Here is a 22,500-nt window from a genome sequence, read left to right as displayed (position 1 = left end):
GTCAGTGAGTATGTGAGTGAGTGAACGAGTGAGTGAGTGAGTTTGTGAGTGAGTGAGTGAGAGAGCGTGTGTGTGTGTGTGTGTGTGTGTGTGTGAGTGAGTGAGTGTGTGAGGGAGTGTGAGTGAGTGTGTGTGTGAGTGAGTGAGTGAGTGAGTGAGTGAGTGAGTGAATGTGTGAGAGTGAGTGAGTGAGTGTGTGAGTGAGTGAGTGAGTGAGTGAGTGTGTGAGTGAGTGTGTGAGTGAGTGAGTGAGTGAGTATGTGAGTGAGTGAGTGTGTGAGGGAGTGTGTGAGGGAGTGTGTGAGGGAGTGTGTGAGGGAGTGTGTGAGGGAGTGAGTGTGTGAGTGAGTGAGTGAGTGAGTGTGTGTGTGAGTGAGTGAGTGAGTCAGTGAGTGAGTGAGTGAGTGAGTGAGGAGTATGTGAGTGAGTGAGTGAGTGAGTATGTGTGTGAGTGAGTGAGTGAGTCAGTGAGGGAGTGAGTGTGAGTGAGGGAGTGTGTGAGTATGTGAGTGAGTGAGTATGTGAGTGAGTGAGTATGTGAGTGAGTGTGTGTGTGAGTGTGTGTGTGAGTGAGTGTGTGAGTGAGTGTGTGAGTGAGTGTGTGAGTGAGTGTGTGAGTGTGTGAGTGTGTGAGTGAGTGAGTGAGTGAGTGAGTGAGTATGTGAGTGAGTATGTGAGTGAGTGAGTGAGTGAGTGAGTGAGTGAGTCAGTGAGTGAGTCAGTGAGTGAGTGAGTGAGTGAGTGACTGAGTGAATGAGTAAGTCAGTGAGTGAGTGAGTGAGTATGTGAGTGAGTATGTGAGTGAGTGAGTGTGTGATTGAGTGAGTGAGTAAGTGAGTGAGGGAGTGAGTATGTGAGTGAGTGAGTGAGTGAGTATGTGAGTGAGTGAGTATGTGAGTGAGTGAGTGAGTGAGTATGTGAGTGAGTGAGTATGTGAGTGAGTGAGTATGTGAGTGAGTGAGTATGTGAGTGAGTGAGTGAGTGAGGCAGTGAGGGAGTGAGTGAGTGAGTGAGGGAGGGAGGGAGGGAGTGTGTGATTGAGTATGTGAGTGAGTAAGTGAGTGAGGGAGTGAGTCAGTCAGTGAGTGAGTGTGAGTGAGTGTGTGAGTGAGTGTGTGAGTGAGTGTGTGAGTGAGTGAGTGTGTGAGTGAGTGTGTGAGTGTGTGTTTGAGTGTGTGTGTGAGTGAGTGAGTGAGTGAGTGTGTGAGTGAGTGTGTGAGTGAGTGTGTGAGTGAGTGTGTGAGTGTGTGTGTGTGAGTGTGTGTGTGAGTGTGTGAGTGAGTGTGTGAGTGAGTGAGTGAGTGAGTAAGTCAGTGAGTGAGGGAGTGAGTGAGGGAGTGAGTGAGTGAGTAAGTCAGTGAGTGAGTGAGTGAGTGAGTGTGTGAGTGTGTGAGTGAGTGTGTGAGTGTGTGAGTGAGTGAGTGAGTAAGTCAGTGAGTGAGTGAGTGAGTAAGTCAGTGAGTGAGGGAGTGAGTAAGTCAGTGAGTGAGGGAGTGAGTGAGGGAGTGAGTGAGTGAGTAAGTCAGTGAGTGAGTGAGTGAGTGAGTGTGTGAGTGTGTGAGTGTGTGAGTGAGTGTGTGAGTGTGTGAGTGAGTGAGTGAGTAAGTCAGTGAGTGAGTGAGTAAGTCAGTGAGTGAGTGAGTGAGTGAGTGAGTGAGTAAGTCAGTGAGTGAGGGAGTGAGTGAGGGAGTGTGTGTCCAGATGTTGCATCACTGTAGCTGGAGCGGATCCAGAGATATTAACTGGAACTGCTGTCTGTCTCTCTCACATAACACACAATCTGGGCAGACAAATCTGAAGTTGTTGTAACACGCACATACACACACACACACACACACACACACACACACACACACAATAAAATACTATTTTATTATAATATATTATTAATACAGTTTTTCTACTTAAAAATTTCATGTCTAATTCAATGTTACTTGCCCTTTTTGTGATTGTTTTTGTAATTTACTAGCAATTTTTTATTGAAAATTGTTTTCTTCAGTTCACACACGTGTATCTGCACATCCGTTTAACTTTATATTAATCATCCGCCAGTCACTCATTCATAGATGCTGTTTGATCATTATGTCGCTTGGCAACCCGTAAACGGCCTGTGTTTATGCTAATGAACTGCATGTTTGTGATGATGCTAATAAACACTCTTGTGTGTGTTCTAGGTTGCGATAAAGATAGTTGATAAGACTCAGCTGGACGACGAGAACCTGAAGAAGATCTTCCGAGAGGTTCAGATCATGAAGATGCTGAGACACCCGCACATCATCCGCCTCTACCAGGTCTCACACACACACACACACATCATCCGCCTCTACCAGGTCTCACTCACACACACACACACACACACCCGCACATCATCCGCCTCTACCAGGTCTCACACACACACATCATCCGCCTCTACCAGGTCTCACACACACACACACACACACACACACACACATCATCCGCCTCTACCAGGTCTCACACACACACATCATCCGCCTCTACCAGGTCTCACACACACACACACACACACACACACACACACACACACACACACACATCATCCGCCTCTACCAGGTCTCACACACACACACACACACATCATCCGCCTCTACCTGGTCTCACACACACACACACACACACACACCCGCACATCATCCGCCTCTACCAGGTCTCACACACACACACACACACACACACACACACACACACACACACACACCCGCACATCATCCGCCTCTACCAGGTCTCACACACACACACACACACATCATCCGCCTCTACCAGGTCTCACACACACACACACACACATCATCCGCCTCTACCAGGTCTCACACACACACACACACACATCATCCGCCTCTACCAGGTCTCACACACACACACACACATCATCCGCCTCTACCAGGTCTCACACACACACACACACACACACATCATCCGCCTCTACCAGGTCTCACACACATACACACACATCATCCGCCTCTACCAGGTCTCACACACACACACACACACATCATCCGCCTCTACCAGGTCTCACACACACACACACACACATCATCCGCCTCTACCAGGTCTCACACACACACACACACACATCATCCGCCTCTACCAGGTCTCACACACACACACACACATCATCCGCCTCTACCAGGTCTCACACACACACACACACATCATCCGCCTCTACCAGGTCTCACACACACACACACACACATCATCCGCCTCTACCAGGTCTCACACACACACACACACATCATCCGCCTCTACCAGGTCTCACACACACACACACACACACACACACACACACACACCCGCACATCATCCGCCTCTACCAGGTCTCACACACACACACACACACACACCCGCACATCATCCGCCTCTACCAGGTCTCACACACACACATCATCCGCCTCTACCAGGTCTCACACACACACACACACACACACACACACACATCATCCGCCTCTACTAGGTCACTTCTATTGGTTTGTGTATGGTTGAATGCGACTGGTGCTCAGTGTGTGTGTGTGTGTGTGTTGTGTGTGTGTGTGTGTGTGTTGTGTGTGTGTGTGTGTGGCAGGTGATGGAGACGGAGCGGTTGATCTATCTGGTGACGGAGTACGCCAGTGGAGGAGAGATCTTCGGTGAGTGAATCAATCGTTTGATTCTTCGCAGTGATTAGAATCTTTTGAATCTGTTGAGAAAAACAGATCAGATCATTCATAGACTTGTTCACTCCATTGCAGGAACACAAGTGACTATTTTATACAGGAACATTTAACCTGTTAGAATCATGTCCATTATTAAATAATAGAATCAATGATGCACACTTCACGACAGAGCAAGCGCTAGTTTGTGTTCGGTGTTCCTCAGATCATCTGGTGGCTCACGGGCGCATGGCGGAGAAAGACGCGCGGCGGAAGTTCAAGCAGATCGTAGCCGCGGTTTACTTCTGCCATTGCAGGAACATCGTCCACAGAGACCTGAAGGCAGAGAACCTGCTGCTCGACCACAACCTGAACATCAAGATCGCAGGTGAGTCGGTGGGTGTGTGTGTGAGTGAGTGAGTGAGTGGGTGAGTGAGTGAGTGAGTGAGTCGGTGGGTGAGTCGGTGGGTGAGTGAGTGAGTGAGTGAGTCAGTGAGTGAATGAGTGGGTGAGTGAGTGAGTGAGTGAGTGAGTGAGTGAGTGAGTGAGTGAGTCAGTGAGTGAATGAGTGGGTGAGTGGGTGAGTGAGTGAGTGGGTGAGTGAGTGAGTGAGTGAGTGAGTCAGTGAGTGAGTGGGTGAGTGGGTGAGTGAGTGAGTGAGTCGGTGGGTGAGTGAGTGAGTGAGTGAGTGAGTCAGTGAGTGAGTGGGTGAGTGGGTGAGTGAGTGAGTGAGTCAGTGAGTGAATGAGTGGGTGAGTGGGTGAGTGAGTGAGTGGGTGAGTGAGTGAGTGAGTGAGTGAGTCAGTGAGTGAGTGGGTGAGTGGGTGAGTGAGTGAGTGGGTGAGTGAGTGAGTGAGTGAGTCAGTGAGTGAGTGAGTCAGTGAGTGGGTGAGTGGGTGAGTGAGTGAGTGGGTGAGTGAGTGAGTGAGTGAGTGAGTCAGTGAGTGAGTGGGTGAGTGGGTGAGTGAGTGAGTGAGTCGGTGGGTGAGTGAGTGAGTGAGTGAGTCAGTGAGTGAATGAGTGGGTGAGTGGGTGAGTGAGTGAGTGGGTGAGTGAGTGAGTGAGTGAGTGAGTCAGTGAGTGAGTGGGTGAGTGGGTGAGTGAGTGAGTGGGTGAGTGAGTGAGTGAGTGAGTGAGTCAGTGAGTGAGTGAGTCAGTGAGTGAATGAGTGGGTGAGTGGGTGAGTGAGTGAGTGGGTGAGTGAGTGAGTGAGTGGGTGAGTCAGTGGGTGAGTCGGTGGGTGAGTGGGTGAGTGAGTGGGTGAGTGAGTGAGTGAGTGAGTGAATGAGTGGGTGAGTGGGTGAGTGAGTGAGTGGGTGAGTGAGTGAGTGAGTGAGTGAGTCAGTGAGTGAGTGGGTGAGTGGGTGAGTGAGTGAGTGGGTGAGTGAGTGAGTGAGTCAGTGAGTGAATGAGTGGGTGAGTGGGTGAGTGAGTGAGTGGGTGAGTGAGTGAGTGAGTGAGTGAGTCAGTGAGTGAGTGGGTGAGTGGGTGAGTGAGTGAGTGGGTGAGTGAGTGAGTGAGTGAGTGAGTCAGTGAGTGAGTGAGTCAGTGAGTGAATGAGTGGGTGAGTGGGTGAGTGAGTGAGTGGGTGAGTGAGTGAGTGAGTGAGTGAGTCAGTGAGTGAGTGGGTGAGTGGGTGAGTGAGTGAGTGAGTCGGTGGGTGAGTGAGTGAGTGAGTGAGTGAGTCAGTGAGTGAGTGGGTGAGTGAGTGAGTGAGTGAGTCAGTGAGTGAATGAGTGGGTGAGTGGGTGAGTGAGTGAGTGGGTGAGTGAGTGAGTGAGTGAGTGAGTCAGTGAGTGAGTGGGTGAGTGGGTGAGTGAGTGAGTGAGTCGGTGGGTGAGTCCGTCAGTGAGTGAGTGGGTGAGTGAGTGAGTGAGTGAGTCAGTGAGTGAGTGGGTGAGTGAGTGAGTGAGTGAGTGAGTCTGTGGGTGAGTCGGTGGGTGAGTGAGTGGGTGAGTGAGTGAGTGAGTGGGTGGGTGAGTGGGTGGGTGAGTGGGTGGGTGAGTCGGTGGGTGAGTGAGTGGGTGAGTCAGTGGGTGAGTCAGTGGGTGAGTGAGTGAGTGAGTCAGTGGGTGAGTGAGTGAGTCAGTGAGTGGGTGGGTGAGTGGGTGGGTGAGTGAGTGAGTGAGTGAGTGAGTGAGTGAGTGAGTGAGTGAGTCGGTGAGTGAGTCAGTGAGTGGGTGAGTGAGTGAGTGAGTGAGTGAGTGAGTGAGTGAGTCGGTGAGTGAGTGAGTGGGTGAGTGAGTGGGTGAGTGAGTGAGTGAGTGGGTGGGTGGGTGAGTGAGTGAGTGGGTGAGTCAGTGGGTGAGTCGGTGGGTGAGTCAGTGAGTGAGTCAGTGAGTGAGTCAGTGAGTGAGTCAGTGAGTGAGTCAGGGAGTGAGTCAGTGAGTGAGTGTGTGAGTGAGTGAGTGAGTGAGTGAGTGAGTGAGTGAGTGAGTGAGTGGGTGGGTGGGTGAGTGAGTGGGTGAGTCGGTGGGTGAGTCGGTGGGTGAGTCGGTGAGTGAGTCAGTGAGTGAGTCAGTGAGTGAGTGTGTGAGTGAGTGAGTGAGTGAGTGAGTGAGTGAGTGAGTGAGTGGGTGAGTGAGTCGGTGGGTGAGTCGGTGGGTGAGTCAGTGAGTGAGTCAGTGAGTGAGTCAGTGAGTGAGTCAGTGAGTGAGTGTGTGAGTGAGTGAGTGAGTGAGTCGGTGGGTGAGTCGGTGGGTGAGTCAGTGAGTGAGTCAGTGAGTGAGTCAGTGAGTGAGTCAGTGAGTGAGTCAGTGAGTGAGTCAGTGAGTGAGTCAGTGAGTGAGTGTGTGAGTGAGTGAGTGAGTGAGTGTGTGTTCAGTGTACTTGACCCATCGGTCTCTGTCCTCCAGATTTCGGCTTCAGTAATCTGTTTTCTCGAGGACAGCTGCTGAAGACGTGGTGTGGCAGTCCTCCGTATGCGGCGCCCGAACTCTTCGAGGGGAAGGAGTACGACGGACCAAAAGTGGACATATGGGTAAAACCAGCGTCTGGCTCTGACCTCACTAACACATAGAGTCGGTTGCATAAACTGCTTAGACTGGTCTGAAAAGTTAGTCATCTAGTTTTTTTCTTCAAGACTGGTCAAGAAATTCTAATGTTATTTACAAACACTATATTCCCAAACGTATTGGGACAAAACCTCCAAATCATTGAGTTCAGGTGTTCAATCACTTCCTTGGCCACAGGTGTAGAGCTCTCTCTCTCTCTCTCTCTCTCTCTCTCTCTCTCTCTCTCTCTCTCTCTCTCTCTCTCTCTGTAGAGTTTGGGCGTGGTTCTGTATGTCCTGGTTTGTGGCGCGTTACCGTTCGACGGAAGCACTTTACAGAACCTCCGCGCTCGAGTCCTCAGTGGGAAATTCCGTATCCCGTTCTTCATGTCCACAGGTACACACACACACACACTCACTCACTCACACTCACACACACACACACACACACTCACTCACTCACTCACACTCTCTCACACTCACTCACACTCTCTCACTCACACACACACACTCACTCTCTCACACACACACACACACACACACACACACACACACACACACACACACACACACTCACTCACTCACACTCTCTCACACTCACTCACACTCTCTCACACTCACTCACACTCTCTCACTCACACACACACACTCACTCTCTCACTCACACACACACACACACACACACACACTCACTCACTCACACTCTCTCACACACACACTCACTCACACACTCTCTCACTCACTCACACTCTCTCACTCACACACACACACTCACTCTCTCACACACACACACACACACACACACACACACACACACACACACACACACACACTCACTCACTCACACTCTCTCACACTCACTCACACTCTCTCACTCACACACACACACTCACTCTCTCACTCACACACACACACACACACACACACACTCACTCACTCACACTCTCTCACACACACACTCACTCACACACTCTCTCACTCACTCACACTCTCTCACTCACACACACACACACACTCACTCTCTCACTCACACTCACTCACTCACACTCTCTCACTCACACACACACACTCACTCTCTCACTCACACACACACACACACACACACACACACACTCACTCACTCACACTCTCTCACACACACACTCACTCACACACTCTCTCACTCACTCACACTCTCTCACTCACACACACACACACACTCACTCTCTCACTCACACTCACTCACTCACTTACACACTCACTCACTCACACACACACACACACACACACACACACACACTCGAGCCGTGACAGACCTGTATGTGTGTTTCAGACTGTGAGTATCTGATCAGACACATGTTGATTCTGGAACCCAGTCGACGGCTTTCAATGGAGCAGATCTGCAAGAACAAGTGGATGAGACAAGGAGACCCGGATCCGGAGTTTGACAGAGTAAGTCACACACACACACACACACACACACACACACACACACACACACACGTGATGATCAAACTGTTAAAAGTTTGTAAAACTAAATGTCATGCCTTACGATGTGTAGAAACGTTTCTCTGTGTGTCTGTAGCTGATAGCAGAGTGTGAGCAGGTGAAGGTGGAGAGAGAAACAGAGTTAATTAACGAGCAAGTGCTAATGGCCATGTCAGATATGGGCTTCGACCGCGAGCGGACCTTACAGGTGACACACACACACACACACACACACACACGGCATGTCTCTGTCATTCACATGAACTCTTCTGAAACATTGATTGTATTGCGTGTCGACTGCAGTCTCTGCACACGGATGCGTATGATCACTACAGCGCCACCTACAGTCTGCTGTCTGACAAGCTGAAGCGGCACAAGAACCTGTGCATGGCTCCGCCCACGCCCCGCCCCCTCTACCCGCTGCAGGTGTGTGCCGTTGCCGTTAGCAACTTTTGATGCCTAATGAGGGGAATATGCATGAGCTTCAGGGTGCCTTATTTGCATATTGTATGAAAGCTGAGTGTCCTACTCTTCTGGAGAATTAATGATGATTTTAAAGGTGACATATTATGCCTCTTTTCACAAGATGTAATATAAATCTATGGTGTCCCCAGAATGTGCCTGTGAATTTTCAGTTCAAAATATTCCACAGATCATTTATTACAGCTTGTCAAATTTGCCCCTTTTTGGGTGTGCAGAGTCTTTACTCGAGCTTCAGAAACTCCGGCAATAACAGAACAGGCCAATCTCCCTCATCCAGAATCCCAGAATAACCAGTAGCGAGTGCAGCCTTACGGAGAGACTCAGGAAGAGCTTCTGAATGTTAGTGGAGACATTTCTGTAGTTGTTGTGGAGTTACACTGATCACCTCATCATCATGTTTAACTTCTCCACAAGTGTCCACAGTTCCTGAGGTGTTTATAAGACAGCGGTGACATGTTCTGGTCAATAGTGTTCAGTGCTCGTCTGTGCTCAACCACAGAACAGCTTCAGGCTCTGCTGGATCTTCATCAGTGCGCTAGAACTGGTCTCTGTTGGCGCGTGTGGAACCAAATGTCGGCTGGTGTGTGTAAACGTGCAGATTAAGGGCCGGTAATATTATAATAAGATCCTCTTCATACGTCAGAAGGAGAGCGAGATCTGATCGGCTTATTTTATAACATGCTTGCAGAGAAAGGCTCACCAGAACACAGTCACTGGGTTTCACTTTTCACGTTTTCTGTGTCGGTAGAAGCACCGGGACCCGATTACAGCACTTACACACGGAGAAAGACAGATTTTGATGATATGTCACCTTTAAAGGCTGTGGAATGGAATTGTGGGGCGGTTTTGTTGGAGTTGAAAGGGATTGTGGTTATGTGATAAGATATGCTCTGTGTTTGCGCAGGATCTGAGTAACGCCGTCAGTATGACGGTACCGCAGGTCCAGCTCATAAACCCAGAGAATCAGATCGTTGAGGTGAGCAATTCAGTCAGAATAAAAAAGTGTGGACTGAGTATCAGGTGTAGGATGGATCATCTAATCCGCAGTGTGTCGTGACCCGTGTGTTGTGTGCTTGTGTGTGTGTGTGTGTGTGTGTGTGTGTGTGTGTTACAGACTGACGGGCCGATGGCTCTGGACAGCGATGAGGGAGAAGAGCCCAGTCCAGAGGCGATGGCCCGATACCTGTCCATGAGGCGCCACACTGTAGGCGTCCCCGACCCCAGGTACTTCACCTCTCAGACAATGCTTGTGTTTTTCCTGTCTATATTTGCTGTATTTTACTCCAGCTGGAGTTATGGCTTAACAAGCCCCTCCCACCTAACTAAAGTCCCTCCCAGTTCACTCTAAACCCCTCCCACCTAACTAAAGTCCCTCCCAGTTCACTCTAAACAACTCTCACCTAACTAAAGTCCCTCCCAGTTCACTCTAAACAACTCTCACCTAACTAAAGTCCCTCCCAGATCACTCTAAACAACTCTCACCTAACTAAAGTCCATCTCAGTTCACTCTAAACAACTCTCACCTAACTAAAGTCCCTCCCAGTTCACTCTAAACCCCTCCCACCTAACTAAAGTCTCTCCCATTTCACTCTAAACAACTCTCACCTAACTAAAGTCCCTCTCAGTTCACTCTAAACAACTCTCACCTAACTAAAGTCCCTCCCAGTTTACTCTAAACAACTCTCACCTAACTAAAGTCCCTCCCAGTTCACTCTAAACCCCTCTCACCTAACTAAAGTCCCTCCCAGATCACTCTAAACCCCTCTCACCTAACTAAAGTCCCTTCCAGTTCACTCTAAACAACTCTCACCTAACTAAAGTCCCTCCCAGATCACTCTAAACCCCTCTCACCTAACTAAAGTCCCTTCCAGTTCACTCTAAACAACTCTCACCTAACTAAAGTCCCTCCCAGATCACTCTAAACAACTCTCACCTAACTAAAGTCCCTTCCAGTTCACTCTAAACAACTCTCACCTAACTAAAGTCCCTCCCAGTTCACTCTAAACCCCTCTCACCTAACTAAAGTCCCTCCCAGATCACTCTAAACCCCTCTCACCTAACTAAAGTCCCTTCCAGTTCACTCTAAACCCCTCTCACCTAACTAAAGTCCCTCCCAGATCACTCTAAACCCCTCTCACCTAACTAAAGTCCCTCCCAGTTCACTCTAAACCCCTCTCACCTAACTAAAGTCCCTCCCAGATCACTCTAAACCCCTCTCACCTAACTAAAGTCCCTTCCAGTTCACTCTAAACAACTCTCACCTAACTAAAGTCCCTCCCAGATCACTCTAAACAACTCTCACCTAACTAAAGTCCCTTCCAGTTCACTCTAAACAACTCTCACCTAACTAAAGTCCCTCCCAGTTCACTCTAAACCCCTCTCACCTAACTAAAGTCCCTTCCAGATCACTCTAAACAACTCTCACCTAACTAAAGTCCCTCCCAGTTCACTCTAAACAACTCTCACCTAACTAAAGTCCCTCCCAGTTCACTCTAAACAACTCTCACCTAACTAAAGTCCCTCCCAGATCACTCTAAACAACTCTCACCTAACTAAAGTCCCTCCCAGTTCACTCTAAACAACTCTCACCTAACTAAAGTCCCTTCCAGTTCACTCTAAACAACTCTCACCTAACTAAAGTCCCTCTCAGTTCACTCTAAACAACTCTCACCTAACTAAAGTCCCTTCCAGTTCACTCTAAACAACTCTCACCTAACTAAAGTCCCTTCCAGATCACTCTAAACAACTATCACCTAACTAAAGTCCCTTCCAGTTCACTCTAAACAACTCTCACCTAACTAAAGTCCCTCCCAGTTCACTCTAAACAACTCTCACCTAACTAAAGTCCCTCCCAGTTCACTCTAAACAACTCTCACCTAACTAAAGTCCCTTCCAGATCACTCTAAACAACTCTCACCTAACTAAAGTCCCTTCCAGTTCACTCTAAACAACTCTCACCTAACTAAAGTCCCTTCCAGATCACTCTAAACAACTCTCACCTAACTAAAGTCCCTTCCAGTTCACTCTAAACAACTCTCAACTAACTAAAGTCCCTTCCAGATCACTCTAAACAACTCTCACCTAACTAAAGTCCCTCCCAGATCACTCTAAACAACTCTCACCTAACTAAAGTCCCTTCCAGTTCACTCTAAACAACTCTCACCTAACTAAAGTCCCTTCCAGATCACTCTAAACAACTCTCACCTAACTAAAGTCCCTCCCAGTTCACTCTAAACAACTCTCACCTAACTAAAGTCCCTCCCAGTTCACTCTAAACAACTCTCACCTAACTAAAGTCCCTCCCAGTTCACTCTAAACAACTCTCACCTAACTAAAGTCCCTCCCAGTTCACTCTAAACCCCTCTCACCTAACTAAAGTCCCTCCCAGTTCACTCTAAACAACTCTCACCTAACTAAAGTCCCTCCCAGTTCACTCTAAACCCCTCTCACCTAACTAAAGTCCCTCCCAGATCACTCTAAACAACTCTCACCTAACTAAAGTCCCTTCCAGTTCACTCTAAACAACTCTCACCTAACTAAAGTCCCTCCCAGTTCACTCTAAACAACTCTCACCTAACTAAAGTCCCTCCCAGTTCACTCTAAACAACTCTCACCTAACTAAAGTCCCTTCCAGATCACTCTAAACAACTCTCACCTAACTAAAGTCCCTTCCAGTTCACTCTAAACAACTCTCACCTAACTAAAGTCCCTTCCAGATCACTCTAAACAACTCTCACCTAACTAAAGTCCCTCCCAGATCACTCTAAACAACTCTCACCTAACTAAAGTCCCTTCCAGTTCACTCTAAACAACTCTCACCTAACTAAAGTCCCTTCCAGATCACTCTAAACAACTCTCACCTAACTAAAGTCCCTCCCAGTTCACTCTAAACAACTCTCACCTAACTAAAGTCCCTCCCAGTTCACTCTAAACAACTCTCACCTAACTAAAGTCCCTTCCAGTTCACTCTAAACAACTCTCACCTAACTAAAGTCCCTCCCAGTTCACTCTAAACAACTCTCACCTAACTAAAGTCCCTCCCAGTTCACTCTAAACAACTCTCACCTAACTAAAGTCCCTCTCAGTTCACTCTAAACAACTCTCACCTAACTAAAGTCCCTCCCAGTTCACTCTAAACAACTCTCACCTAACTAAAGTCCCTCCCAGTTCACTCTAAACAACTCTCACCTAACTAAAGTCCATCTCAGTTCACTCTAAACAACTCTCACCTAACTAAAGTCCCTCCCAGTTCACTCTAAACAACTCTCACCTAACTAAAGTCCATCTCAGTTCACTCTAAACAACTCTCACCTAACTAAAGTCCCTCCCAGTTCACTCTAAACAACTCTCACCTAACTAAAGTCCATCTCAGATCACTCTAAACAACTCTCACCTAACTAAAGTCCCTCCTAGTTCACTCTAAACAACTCTCACCTAACTAAAGTCCATCTCAGTTCACTCTAAACAACTCTCACCTAACTAAAGTCCCTCCCAGTTCACTCTAAACAACTCTCACCTAACTAAAGTCCATCTCAGTTCACTCTAAACAACTCTCACCTAACTAAAGTCCCTCCCAGTTCACTCTAAACAACTCTCACCTAACTAAAGTCCCTTCCAGTTCACTCTAAACAACTCTCACCTAACTAAAGTCCATCTCAGTTCACTCTAAACAACTCTCACCTAACTAAAGTCCCTCCCAGTTCACTCTAAACAACTCTCACCTAACTAAAGTCCCTTCCAGTTCACTCTAAACAACTCTCACCTAACTAAAGTCCCTTCCAGTTCACTCTAAACAACTCTCACCTAACTAAAGTCCCTCCCAGTTCACTCTAAACAACTCTCACCTAACTAAAGTCCCTCCCAGTTCACTCTAAACAACTCTCACCTAACTAAAGTCCCTTCCAGTTCACTGTAAACAACTCTCACCTAACTAAAGTCCCTTCCAGTTCACTGTAAACAACTCTCACCTAACTAAAGTCCCTTCCAGTTCACTGTAAACAACTCTCACCTAACTAAAGTCCCTTCCAGTTCACTCTAAACAACTCTCACCTAACTAAAGTCCCTCCCAGTTCACTCTAAACTACTCACCTAACTAAAGTCCCTTCCAGTTCACTCTAAACAACTCTCACCTAACTAAAGTCCCTTCCAGTTCACTGTAAACAACTCTCACCTAACTAAAGTCCCTTCCAGTTCACTCTAAACAACTCTCACCTAACTAAAGTCCCTTCCAGTTCACTGTAAACAACTCTCACCTAACTAAAGTCCCTCCCAGTTCACTCTAAACAACTCTCACCTAACTAAAGTCCCTTCCAGTTCACTGTAAACAACTCTCACCTAACTAAAGTCCCTTCCAGTTCACTCTAAACAACTCTCACCTAACTAAAGTCCCTCCCAGTTCACTCTAAACAACTCTCACCTAACTAAAGTCCCTCCCAGTTCACTCTAAACCCCTCTCACCTAACTAAAGTCCCTTCCAGTTCACTGTAAACAACTCTCACCTAACTAAAGTCCCTTCCAGTTCACTCTAAACAACTCTCACCTAACTAAAGTCCCTCCCAGTTCACTCTAAACAACTCTCACCTAACTAAAGTCCCTCCCAGTTCACTCTAAACAACTCTCACCTAACTAAAGTCCCTTCCAGTTCACTCTAAACAACTCTCACCTAACTAAAGTCCCTCCCAGTTCACTCTAAACAACTCTCACCTAACTAAAGTCCCTCCCAGTTCACTCTAAACAACTCTCACCTAACTAAAGTCCCTTCCAGTTCACTGTAAACAACTCTCACCTAACTAAAGTCCCTCCCAGTTCACTCTAAACAACTCTCACCTAACTAAAGTCCCTCCCAGTTCACTCTAAACAACTCTCACCTAACTAAAGTCCCTTCCAGTTCACTGTAAACAACTCTCACCTAACTAAAGTCCCTCCCAGTTCACTCTAAACTACTCACCTAACTAAAGTCCCTTCCAGTTCACTCTAAACAACTCTCACCTAGCTAAAGTCCATCTCAGTTCACTCTAAACAACTCTCACCTAACTAAAGTCCATCTCAGTTCACTCTAAACAACTCTCACCTAACTAAAGTCCCTCCCAGTTCACTCTAAACAACTCTCACCTAACTAAAGTCCCTTCCAGTTCACTCTAAACAACTCTCACCTAACTAAAGTCCCTTCCAGTTCACTCTAAACAACTCTCACCTAACTAAAGTCCCTCCCAGTTCACTCTAAACAACTCTCACCTAACTAAAGTCCCTTCCAGTTCACTCTAAACAACTCTCACCTAATTAAAGTCCCTCCCAGTTCACTCTAAACAACTCTCACCTAACCAAAGTCCCTCCCAGTTCACACTAAACCCTTCTCACCTAACTAAAGTCCCTCTCAGTTCACTCTAAACAACTCTCACCTAACTAAAGTCCCTTCCAGTTCACTCTAAACAACTCTCACCTAACTAAAGTCCCTCTCAGTTCACTCTAAACAACTCTCACCTAACTAAAATCCCTCACAGTTCACTCTAAACCCCTCCCACCTAACTAAAGTCCTTTCCAGTTCACTCTAAACAACTCTCACCTAACTAAAGTCCCTCCCAGTTCACTCTAAACAACTCTCACCTAACTAAAGTCCCTTCCAGTTCACTCTAAACAACTCTCACCTAACTAAAGTCCCTTCCAGTTCACTCTAAACAACTCTCACCTAACTAAAGTCCCTCCCAGTTCACTCTAAACCCCTCTCACCTAACTAAAGTCCCTTCCAGTTCACTCTAAACAACTCTCACCTAACTAAAGTCCCTCCCAGTTCACTCTAAACAACTCTCACCTAACTAAAGTCCCTCCCAGTTCACTCTAAACAACTCTCACCTTACTAAAGTCCCTCCCAGTTCACTCTAAACCCCTCCCACCTAACTAAAGTCCTTTCCAGTTCACTCTAAACAACTCTCACCTAACTAAAGTCCCTCCCAGTTCACTCTAAACAACTCTCACCTAACTAAAGTCCCTTCCAGTTCACTCTAAACAACTCTCACCTAACTAAAGTCCCTTCCAGTTCACTCTAAACAACTCTCACCTAACTAAAGTCCCTCCCAGTTCACTCTAAACAACTCTCACCTAACTAAAGTCCCTTCCAGTTCACTCTAAACAACTCTCACCTAATTAAAGTCCCTCCCAGTTCACTCTAAACAACTCTCACCTAACCAAAGTCCCTCCCAGTTCACACTAAACCCTTCTCACCTAACTAAAGTCCCTCTCAGTTCACTCTAAACAACTCTCACCTAACTAAAGTCCCTTCCAGTTCACTCTAAACAACTCTCACCTAACTAAAGTCCCTCTCAGTTCACTCTAAACAACTCTCACCTAACTAAAATCCCTCACAGTTCACTCTAAACCCCTCCCACCTAACTAAAGTCCTTTCCAGTTCACTCTAAACAACTCTCACCTAACTAAAGTCCCTCCCAGTTCACTCTAAACAACTCTCACCTAACTAAAGTCCCTTCCAGTTCACTCTAAACAACTCTCACCTAACTAAAGTCCCTTCCAGTTCACTCTAAACAACTCTCACCTAACTAAAGTCCCTCCCAGTTCACTCTAAACCCCTCTCACCTAACTAAAGTCCCTTCCAGTTCACTCTAAACAACTCTCACCTAACTAAAGTCCCTCCCAGTTCACTCTAAACAACTCTCACCTAACTAAAGTCCCTCCCAGTTCACTCTAAACAACTCTCACCTTACTAAAGTCCCTCCCAGTTCACTCTAAACCCCTCCCACCTAACTAAAGTCCTTTCCAGTTCACTCTAAACAACTCTCACCTAACTAAAGTCCCTCCCAGTTCACTCTAAACAACTCTCACCTAACTAAAGTCCCTTCCAGTTCACTCTAAACAACTCTCACCTAACTAAAGTCCCTTCCAGTTCACTCTAAACAACTCTCACCTAACTAAAGTCCCTCCCAGTTCACTGTAAACAACTCTCACCTAACTAAAGTCCCTCCCAGTTCACTGTAAACAACTCTCACCTAACTAAAGTCCCTCCCAGTTCACTGTAAACAACTCTCACCTAACTAAAGTCCCTCCCAGTTCACTCTAAACAACTCTCACCTAACTAAAGTCCCTCCCAGTTCACTGTAAACAACTCTCACCTAACTAAAGTCCCTCCCAGTTCACTCTAAACCCCTCTCACCTAACTAAAGTTCCAGTTCACTCTAAACAACTCTCACCTAACTAAAGTCCCTCCCAGTTCACTCTAAACAACTCTCACCTAACTAAAGTCCCTCCCAGTTCACTCTAAACCCCTCCCACCTAACTAAAGTCCTTTCCAGTTCACTCTAAACAACTCTCACCTAACTAAAGTCCCTCCCAGTTCACTCTAAACAACTCTCACCTAACTAAAGTCCCTTCCAGTTCACTCTAAACAACTCTCACCTAACTAAAGTCCCTTCCAGTTCACTCTAAACAACTCTCACCTAACTAAAATCCCTCACAGTTCACTCTAAACCCCTCCCACCTAACTAAAGTCCTTTCCAGTTCACTCTAAACAACTCTCACCTAACTAAAGTCCCTCCCAGTTCACTCTAAACAACTCACCTAACTAAAGTCCCTCCCAGTTCACTCTAAACCCCTCCCACCTAACTAAAGTCCCTTCCAGTTCACTCTAAACAACTCTCACCTAACTAAAGTCCCTCCCAGTTCACTCTAAACAACTCTCACCTAACTAAAGTCCCTCCCAGTTCACTCTAAACCCCTCTCACCTAACTAAAGTCCCTTCCAGTTCACTCTAAACAACTCTCACCTAACTAAAGTCCCTTCCAGTTCACTCTAAACAACTCTCACCTAACTAAAGTCCCTCCCAGTTCACTCTAAACCCCTCTCACCTAACTAAAGTCCCTTCCAGTTCACTCTAAACAACTCTCACCTAACTAAAGTCCCTCCCAGTTCACTCTAAACAACTCTCACCTAACTAAAGTCCCTCCCAGTTCACTCTAAACAACTCTCACCTAACTAAAGTCCCTTCCAGTTCACTCTAAACAACTCTCACCTAACTAAAGTCCCTCCCAGTTCACTCTAAACAACTCTCACCTAACTAAAGTCCCTCCCAGTTCACTCTAAACCCCTCCCACCTAACTAAAGTCCTTTCCAGTTCACTCTAAACAACTCTCACCTAACTAAAGTCCCTCCCAGTTCACTCTAAACAACTCTCACCTAACTAAAGTCCCTTCCAGTTCACTCTAAACAACTCTCACCTAACTAAAGTCCCTCCCAGTTCACTCTAAACCCCTCTCACCTAACTAAAGTTCCAGTTCACTCTAAACAACTCTCACCTAACTAAAGTCCCTCCCAGTTCACTCTAAACAACTCTCACCCAACTAAAGTCCCTCCCAGTTCACTCTAAACAACTCTCACCTAACTAAAGTCCCTTCCAGTTCACTCTAAACAACTCTCACCTAACTAAAGTCCCTCCCAGTTCACTCTAAACAACTCACCTAACTAAAATCCCTCACAGTTCTCTCTAAACAACTCACCTAACTAAAGTCCCTTCCAGTTCACTCTAAACAACTCCCTCCCAGTTCACTCTAAACAACTCTCACCTAACTAAAATCCCTCACAGTTCTCTCTAAACAACTCACCTAACTAAAGTCCCTTCCAGTTCACTCTAAACAACTCCCTCCCAGTTCACTCTAAACAACTCTCACCTAACTAAAGTCCCTCCCAGTTCACTCTAAACCCCTCCCACCTAACTAAAGTCCCTCCCAGTTCACTCTAAACAACTCTCACCTAACTAAAGTCCTTTCCAATTCACTCTAAACAACTCTCACCTAACTAAAGTCCCTTCCAGTTCACTCTAAACCCCTCTCACCTAACTAAAGTCCCTCCCAGTTCACTCTAAACAACTCTCACCTAACTAAAGTCCCTCCCAGTTCACTCTAAACCCCTCTCACCTAACTAAAGTCCCTCCCAGTTCACTCTAAACAACTCTCACCTATCTAAAGTCCCTCCCAGTTCACTCTAAACAACTCTCACCTAACTAAAGTCCCTTCCAGTTCACTCTAAACAACTCTCACCTAACTAAAGTCCCTCCCAGTTCACTCTAAACCCCTCCCACTAGAGATGTGACTGTGATAATATTCTCCCACCGGTTAATCGACTTGTGACAACACCGGTATTACCGGTTTCACCTGGGGGTTAGAGTGATGTTTTTTTTTTTTTTTTTTTACATGGCGTCAATTCATCATTCGTATTGAGTTTGATTGACATGCGATCTGACCAATCAAATTCCACCATTTTTGTGCGACAAATCAGTCAAAAGAGTTATTGACTTCGGTGGATTTGAACTTGGCTTTAACTGAGGCAATCTGTCATGACACATTAAAGAGCCAAAAAACGGTAGGCATATTTTATTTTTGTTTGATTGACCAAATTTGAAAGTTGAGACTTTGTTTCATATTAAATATTACCTGCTCGGTCCTGTCTTTTCAGCGCGTTGTCAGTGTCCTCTATTTTTCACTGCTTGACGAGATCATGTTGAGAACAATAACGCCCTTTTTGAGGGTATAGGGCGCGATCTCAGATTCAACCACAGTGTTTGAATGATGGGTTCGTTATTATTATACTGACGCGTCTTTTCCGTGTGTGTGTGTGCGCGCGCGTGCACTGTGCGTGTAATAGGCAGCGCGGTCTCTTGTTTTGTCACGCTTGAATGGTTGAGCGTGATAATACAACGCTAGTCAACTGGTGACAGAAAATATGAATACTGCGTAATTGTTGAAAAAATATTTTTTTGCGGTGCTGCGGTAGGCAAGTGATGAAACCGGTGTTGCGACTGAACACCGTGTAACACCGGTAACACCGACTATCGTGCCAAGCCTACCTCCCACCTTACTAAAGTCCCTCCCAGTTCACTCTAAACCCCTCCCACCTAACTAAAGTCCCTCCCAGTTCACTCTAAACAACTCTCACCTAACTAAAGTCCTTTCCAATTCACTCTAAACAACTCTCACCTAACTAAAGTCCCTCCCAGTTCACTCTAAACAACTCTCACCTAACTAAAGTCCCTTCCAGTTCACTCTAAACAACTCTCACCTAACTAAAGTCCTTTCCAATTCACTCTAAACAACTCTCACCTAACTAAAGTCCCTCCCAGTTCACTCTAAACAACTCTCACCTAACTAAAGTCCTTTCCAATTCACTCTAAACAACTCTCACCTAACTAAAGTCCCTCTCAGTTCACTCTAAACAACTCTCACCTAACTAAAGTCCCTCCCAGTTCACTCTAAACAACTCTCACCTAACTAAAGTCCCTCCCAGTTCACTCTAAACAACTCTCACCTAACTAAAGTCCTTTCCAGTTCACTCTAAACAACTCTCACCTAACTAAAGTCCCTCCCAGTTCACTCTAAACAACTCTCACCTAACTAAAGTCCCTCCCAGTTCACTCTAAACCCCTCCCACCTAACTAAAGTCCCTCCCAGTTCACTCTAAACAACTCACCTAACTAAAGTCCTTTCCAATTCACTCTAAACAACTCTCACCTAACTAAAGTCCCTCCCAGTTCACTCTAAACAACTCTCACCTAACTAAAGTCCCTCCCAGTTCACTCTAAACAACTCTCACCTAACTAAAGTCCTTTCCAGTTCACTCTAAACAACTCTCACCTAACTAAAGTCCCTTCCAGATCACTCTAAACAACTCTCACCTAACTAAAGTCCCTTCCAGATCACTCTAAACCCCTCTCACCTAACTAAAGTCCCTCCCAGTTCACTCTAAACCCCTCTCACCTAACTAAAGTCCCTCCCAGTTCACTCTAAACCCCTCACACCTAACTAAAGTCCCTCCCAGTTCACTCTAAACAACTCTCACCTAACTAAAGTCCCTCCCAGTTCACTCTAAACAACTCTCACCTAACTAAAGTCCCTCCCAGTTCACTCTAAACCCCTCTCACCTAACTAAAGTCCCTCCCAGTTCACTCTAAACAACTCTCACCTAACTAAAGTCCCTCCCAGTTCACTCTAAACCCCTCTCACCTAACTAAAGTCCCTCCCAGTTCACTCTAAACAACTCTCACCTAACTAAAGTCCCTCCCAGTTCAATCTAAACAACTCTCACCTAACTAAAGTCCCTCCCAGTTCACTCTAAACCCCTCCCACCTAACTAAAGTCCCTCCCAGTTCACTCTAAACAACTCTCACCTAACTAAAGTCCCTCCCAGTTCACTCTAAACAACTCTCACCTAACTAAAGTCCCTCCCAGTTCACTCTAAACAACTCTCACCTAACTAAAGTCCTTTCTAGTTCACTCTAAACAACTCTCACCTAACTAAAGTCCCTCCCAGTTCACTCTAAACCCCTCTCACCTAACTAAAGTCCCTCCCAGTTCACTCTAAACAACTCTCACCTAACTAAAGTCCCTTCCAGATCACTCTAAACAACTCTCACCTAACTAAAGTCCCTCCCAGTTCACTCTAAACAACTCTCACCTAACTAAAGTCCCTCCCAGTTCACTCTAAACAACTCTCACCTAACTAAAGTCCTTTCCAGTTCACTCTAAACAACTCTCACCTAACTAAAGTCCCTCCCAGTTCACTCTAAACCCCTCTCACCTAACTAAAGTCCCTCCCAGTTCACTCTAAACAACTCTCACCTAACTAAAGTCCCTCCCAGTTCACTCTAAACAACTCTCACCTAACTAAAGTCCCTCCCAGTTCACTCTAAACAACTCTCACCTAACTAAAGTCCTTTCCAGTTCACTCTAAACAACTCTCACCTAACTAAAGTCCCTCCCAGTTCACTGTAAACAACTCTCACCTAACTAAAGTCCCTCCCAGTTCACTCTAAACAACTCTCACCTAACTAAAGTCCCTCCCAGTTCACTCTAAACAACTCTCACCTAACTAAAGTCCCTTCCAGATCACTCTAAACCCCTCTCACCTAACTAAAGTCCCTCCCAGTTCACTCTAAACAACTCTCACCTAACTAAAGTCCCTCCCAGTTCACTCTAAACAACTCTCACCTAACTAAAGTCCCTTCCAGATCACTCTAAACAACTCTCACCTAACTAAAGTCCCTTCCAGTTCACTCTAAACAACTCTCACCTAACTAAAGTCCCTCCCAGTTCACTCTAAACAACTCTCACCTAACTAAAGTCCCTTCCAGTTCACTCTAAACAACTCTCACCTAACTAAAGTCCCTTCCAGATCACTCTAAACAACTCTCACCTAACTAAAGTCCATCTCAGTTCACTCTAAACAACTCTCACCTAACTAAAGTCCCTCCCAGTTCACTCTAAACAACTCTCACCTAACTAAAGTCCATCTCAGTTCACTCTAAACAACTCTCACCTAACTAAAGTCCCTTCCAGTTCACTCTAAACAACTCTCACCTAACTAAAGTCCCTCCCAGTTCACTCTAAACAACTCTCACCTAACTAAAGTCCCTTCCAGTTCACTCTAAACCCCTCACACCTAACTAAAGTCCCTCCCAGTTCACTCTAAACAACTCTCACCTAACTAAAGTCCCTCCCAGTTCACTCTAAACAACTCTCACCTAACTAAAGTCCCTTCCAGATCACTCTAAACAACTCTCACCTAACTAAAGTCCTTTCCAATTCACTCTAAACAACTCTCACCTAACTAAAGTCCCTTCCAGATCACTCTAAACAACTCTCACCTAACTAAAGTCCTTTCCAGATCACTCTAAACAACTCTCACCTAACTAAAGTCCCTTCCAGATCACTCTAAACAACTCTCACCTAACTAAAGTCCCTTCCAGTTCACTCTAAACAACTCTCACCTAACTAAAGTCCCTTCCAGATCACTCTAAACCCCTCCCACCTAACTAAAGTCCCTCCCAGTTCACTCTAAACAACTCTCACCTAACTAAAGTCCCTTCCAGATCACTCTAAACCCCTCTCACCTAACTAAAGTCCCTTCCAGATCACTCTA

General features: G+C 46.2%; 1 protein-coding gene across 5 annotated transcripts in view; it reads left to right on the top strand.

Moving 5' to 3' along the window:
- sik3 (SIK family kinase 3) overlaps nt 1-22,500 on the top strand; it is a 67,495-nt gene that overhangs the window by 12,553 nt on the left and 32,442 nt on the right. For 3 of the 5 annotated variants that reach the window (XM_079886467.1, XM_079886468.1, XM_079886466.1), the window contains exons 2-11: nt 2,175-2,291; nt 3,578-3,641; nt 3,871-4,032; nt 6,500-6,624; nt 6,910-7,033; nt 7,949-8,067; nt 8,201-8,311; nt 8,407-8,529; nt 9,491-9,562; nt 9,701-9,810. In XM_079886467.1, the coding sequence (XP_079742593.1) occupies nt 2,175-2,291; nt 3,578-3,641; nt 3,871-4,032; nt 6,500-6,624; nt 6,910-7,033; nt 7,949-8,067; nt 8,201-8,311; nt 8,407-8,529; nt 9,491-9,562; nt 9,701-9,810 (1,127 nt within the window). The other 2 variants (XM_079886470.1, XM_079886469.1) reach the window with 2 other exon arrangements.

Source organism: Squalius cephalus (genome assembly GCF_949319135.1).
Source record: "Squalius cephalus genome assembly, chromosome: 11".
Taxonomy (NCBI): domain Eukaryota; kingdom Metazoa; phylum Chordata; class Actinopteri; order Cypriniformes; family Leuciscidae; genus Squalius; species Squalius cephalus.
The sequence above is the reverse complement of the archived record's forward strand: the minus strand, read 5'-3'. Positions and strand labels throughout refer to the sequence as shown.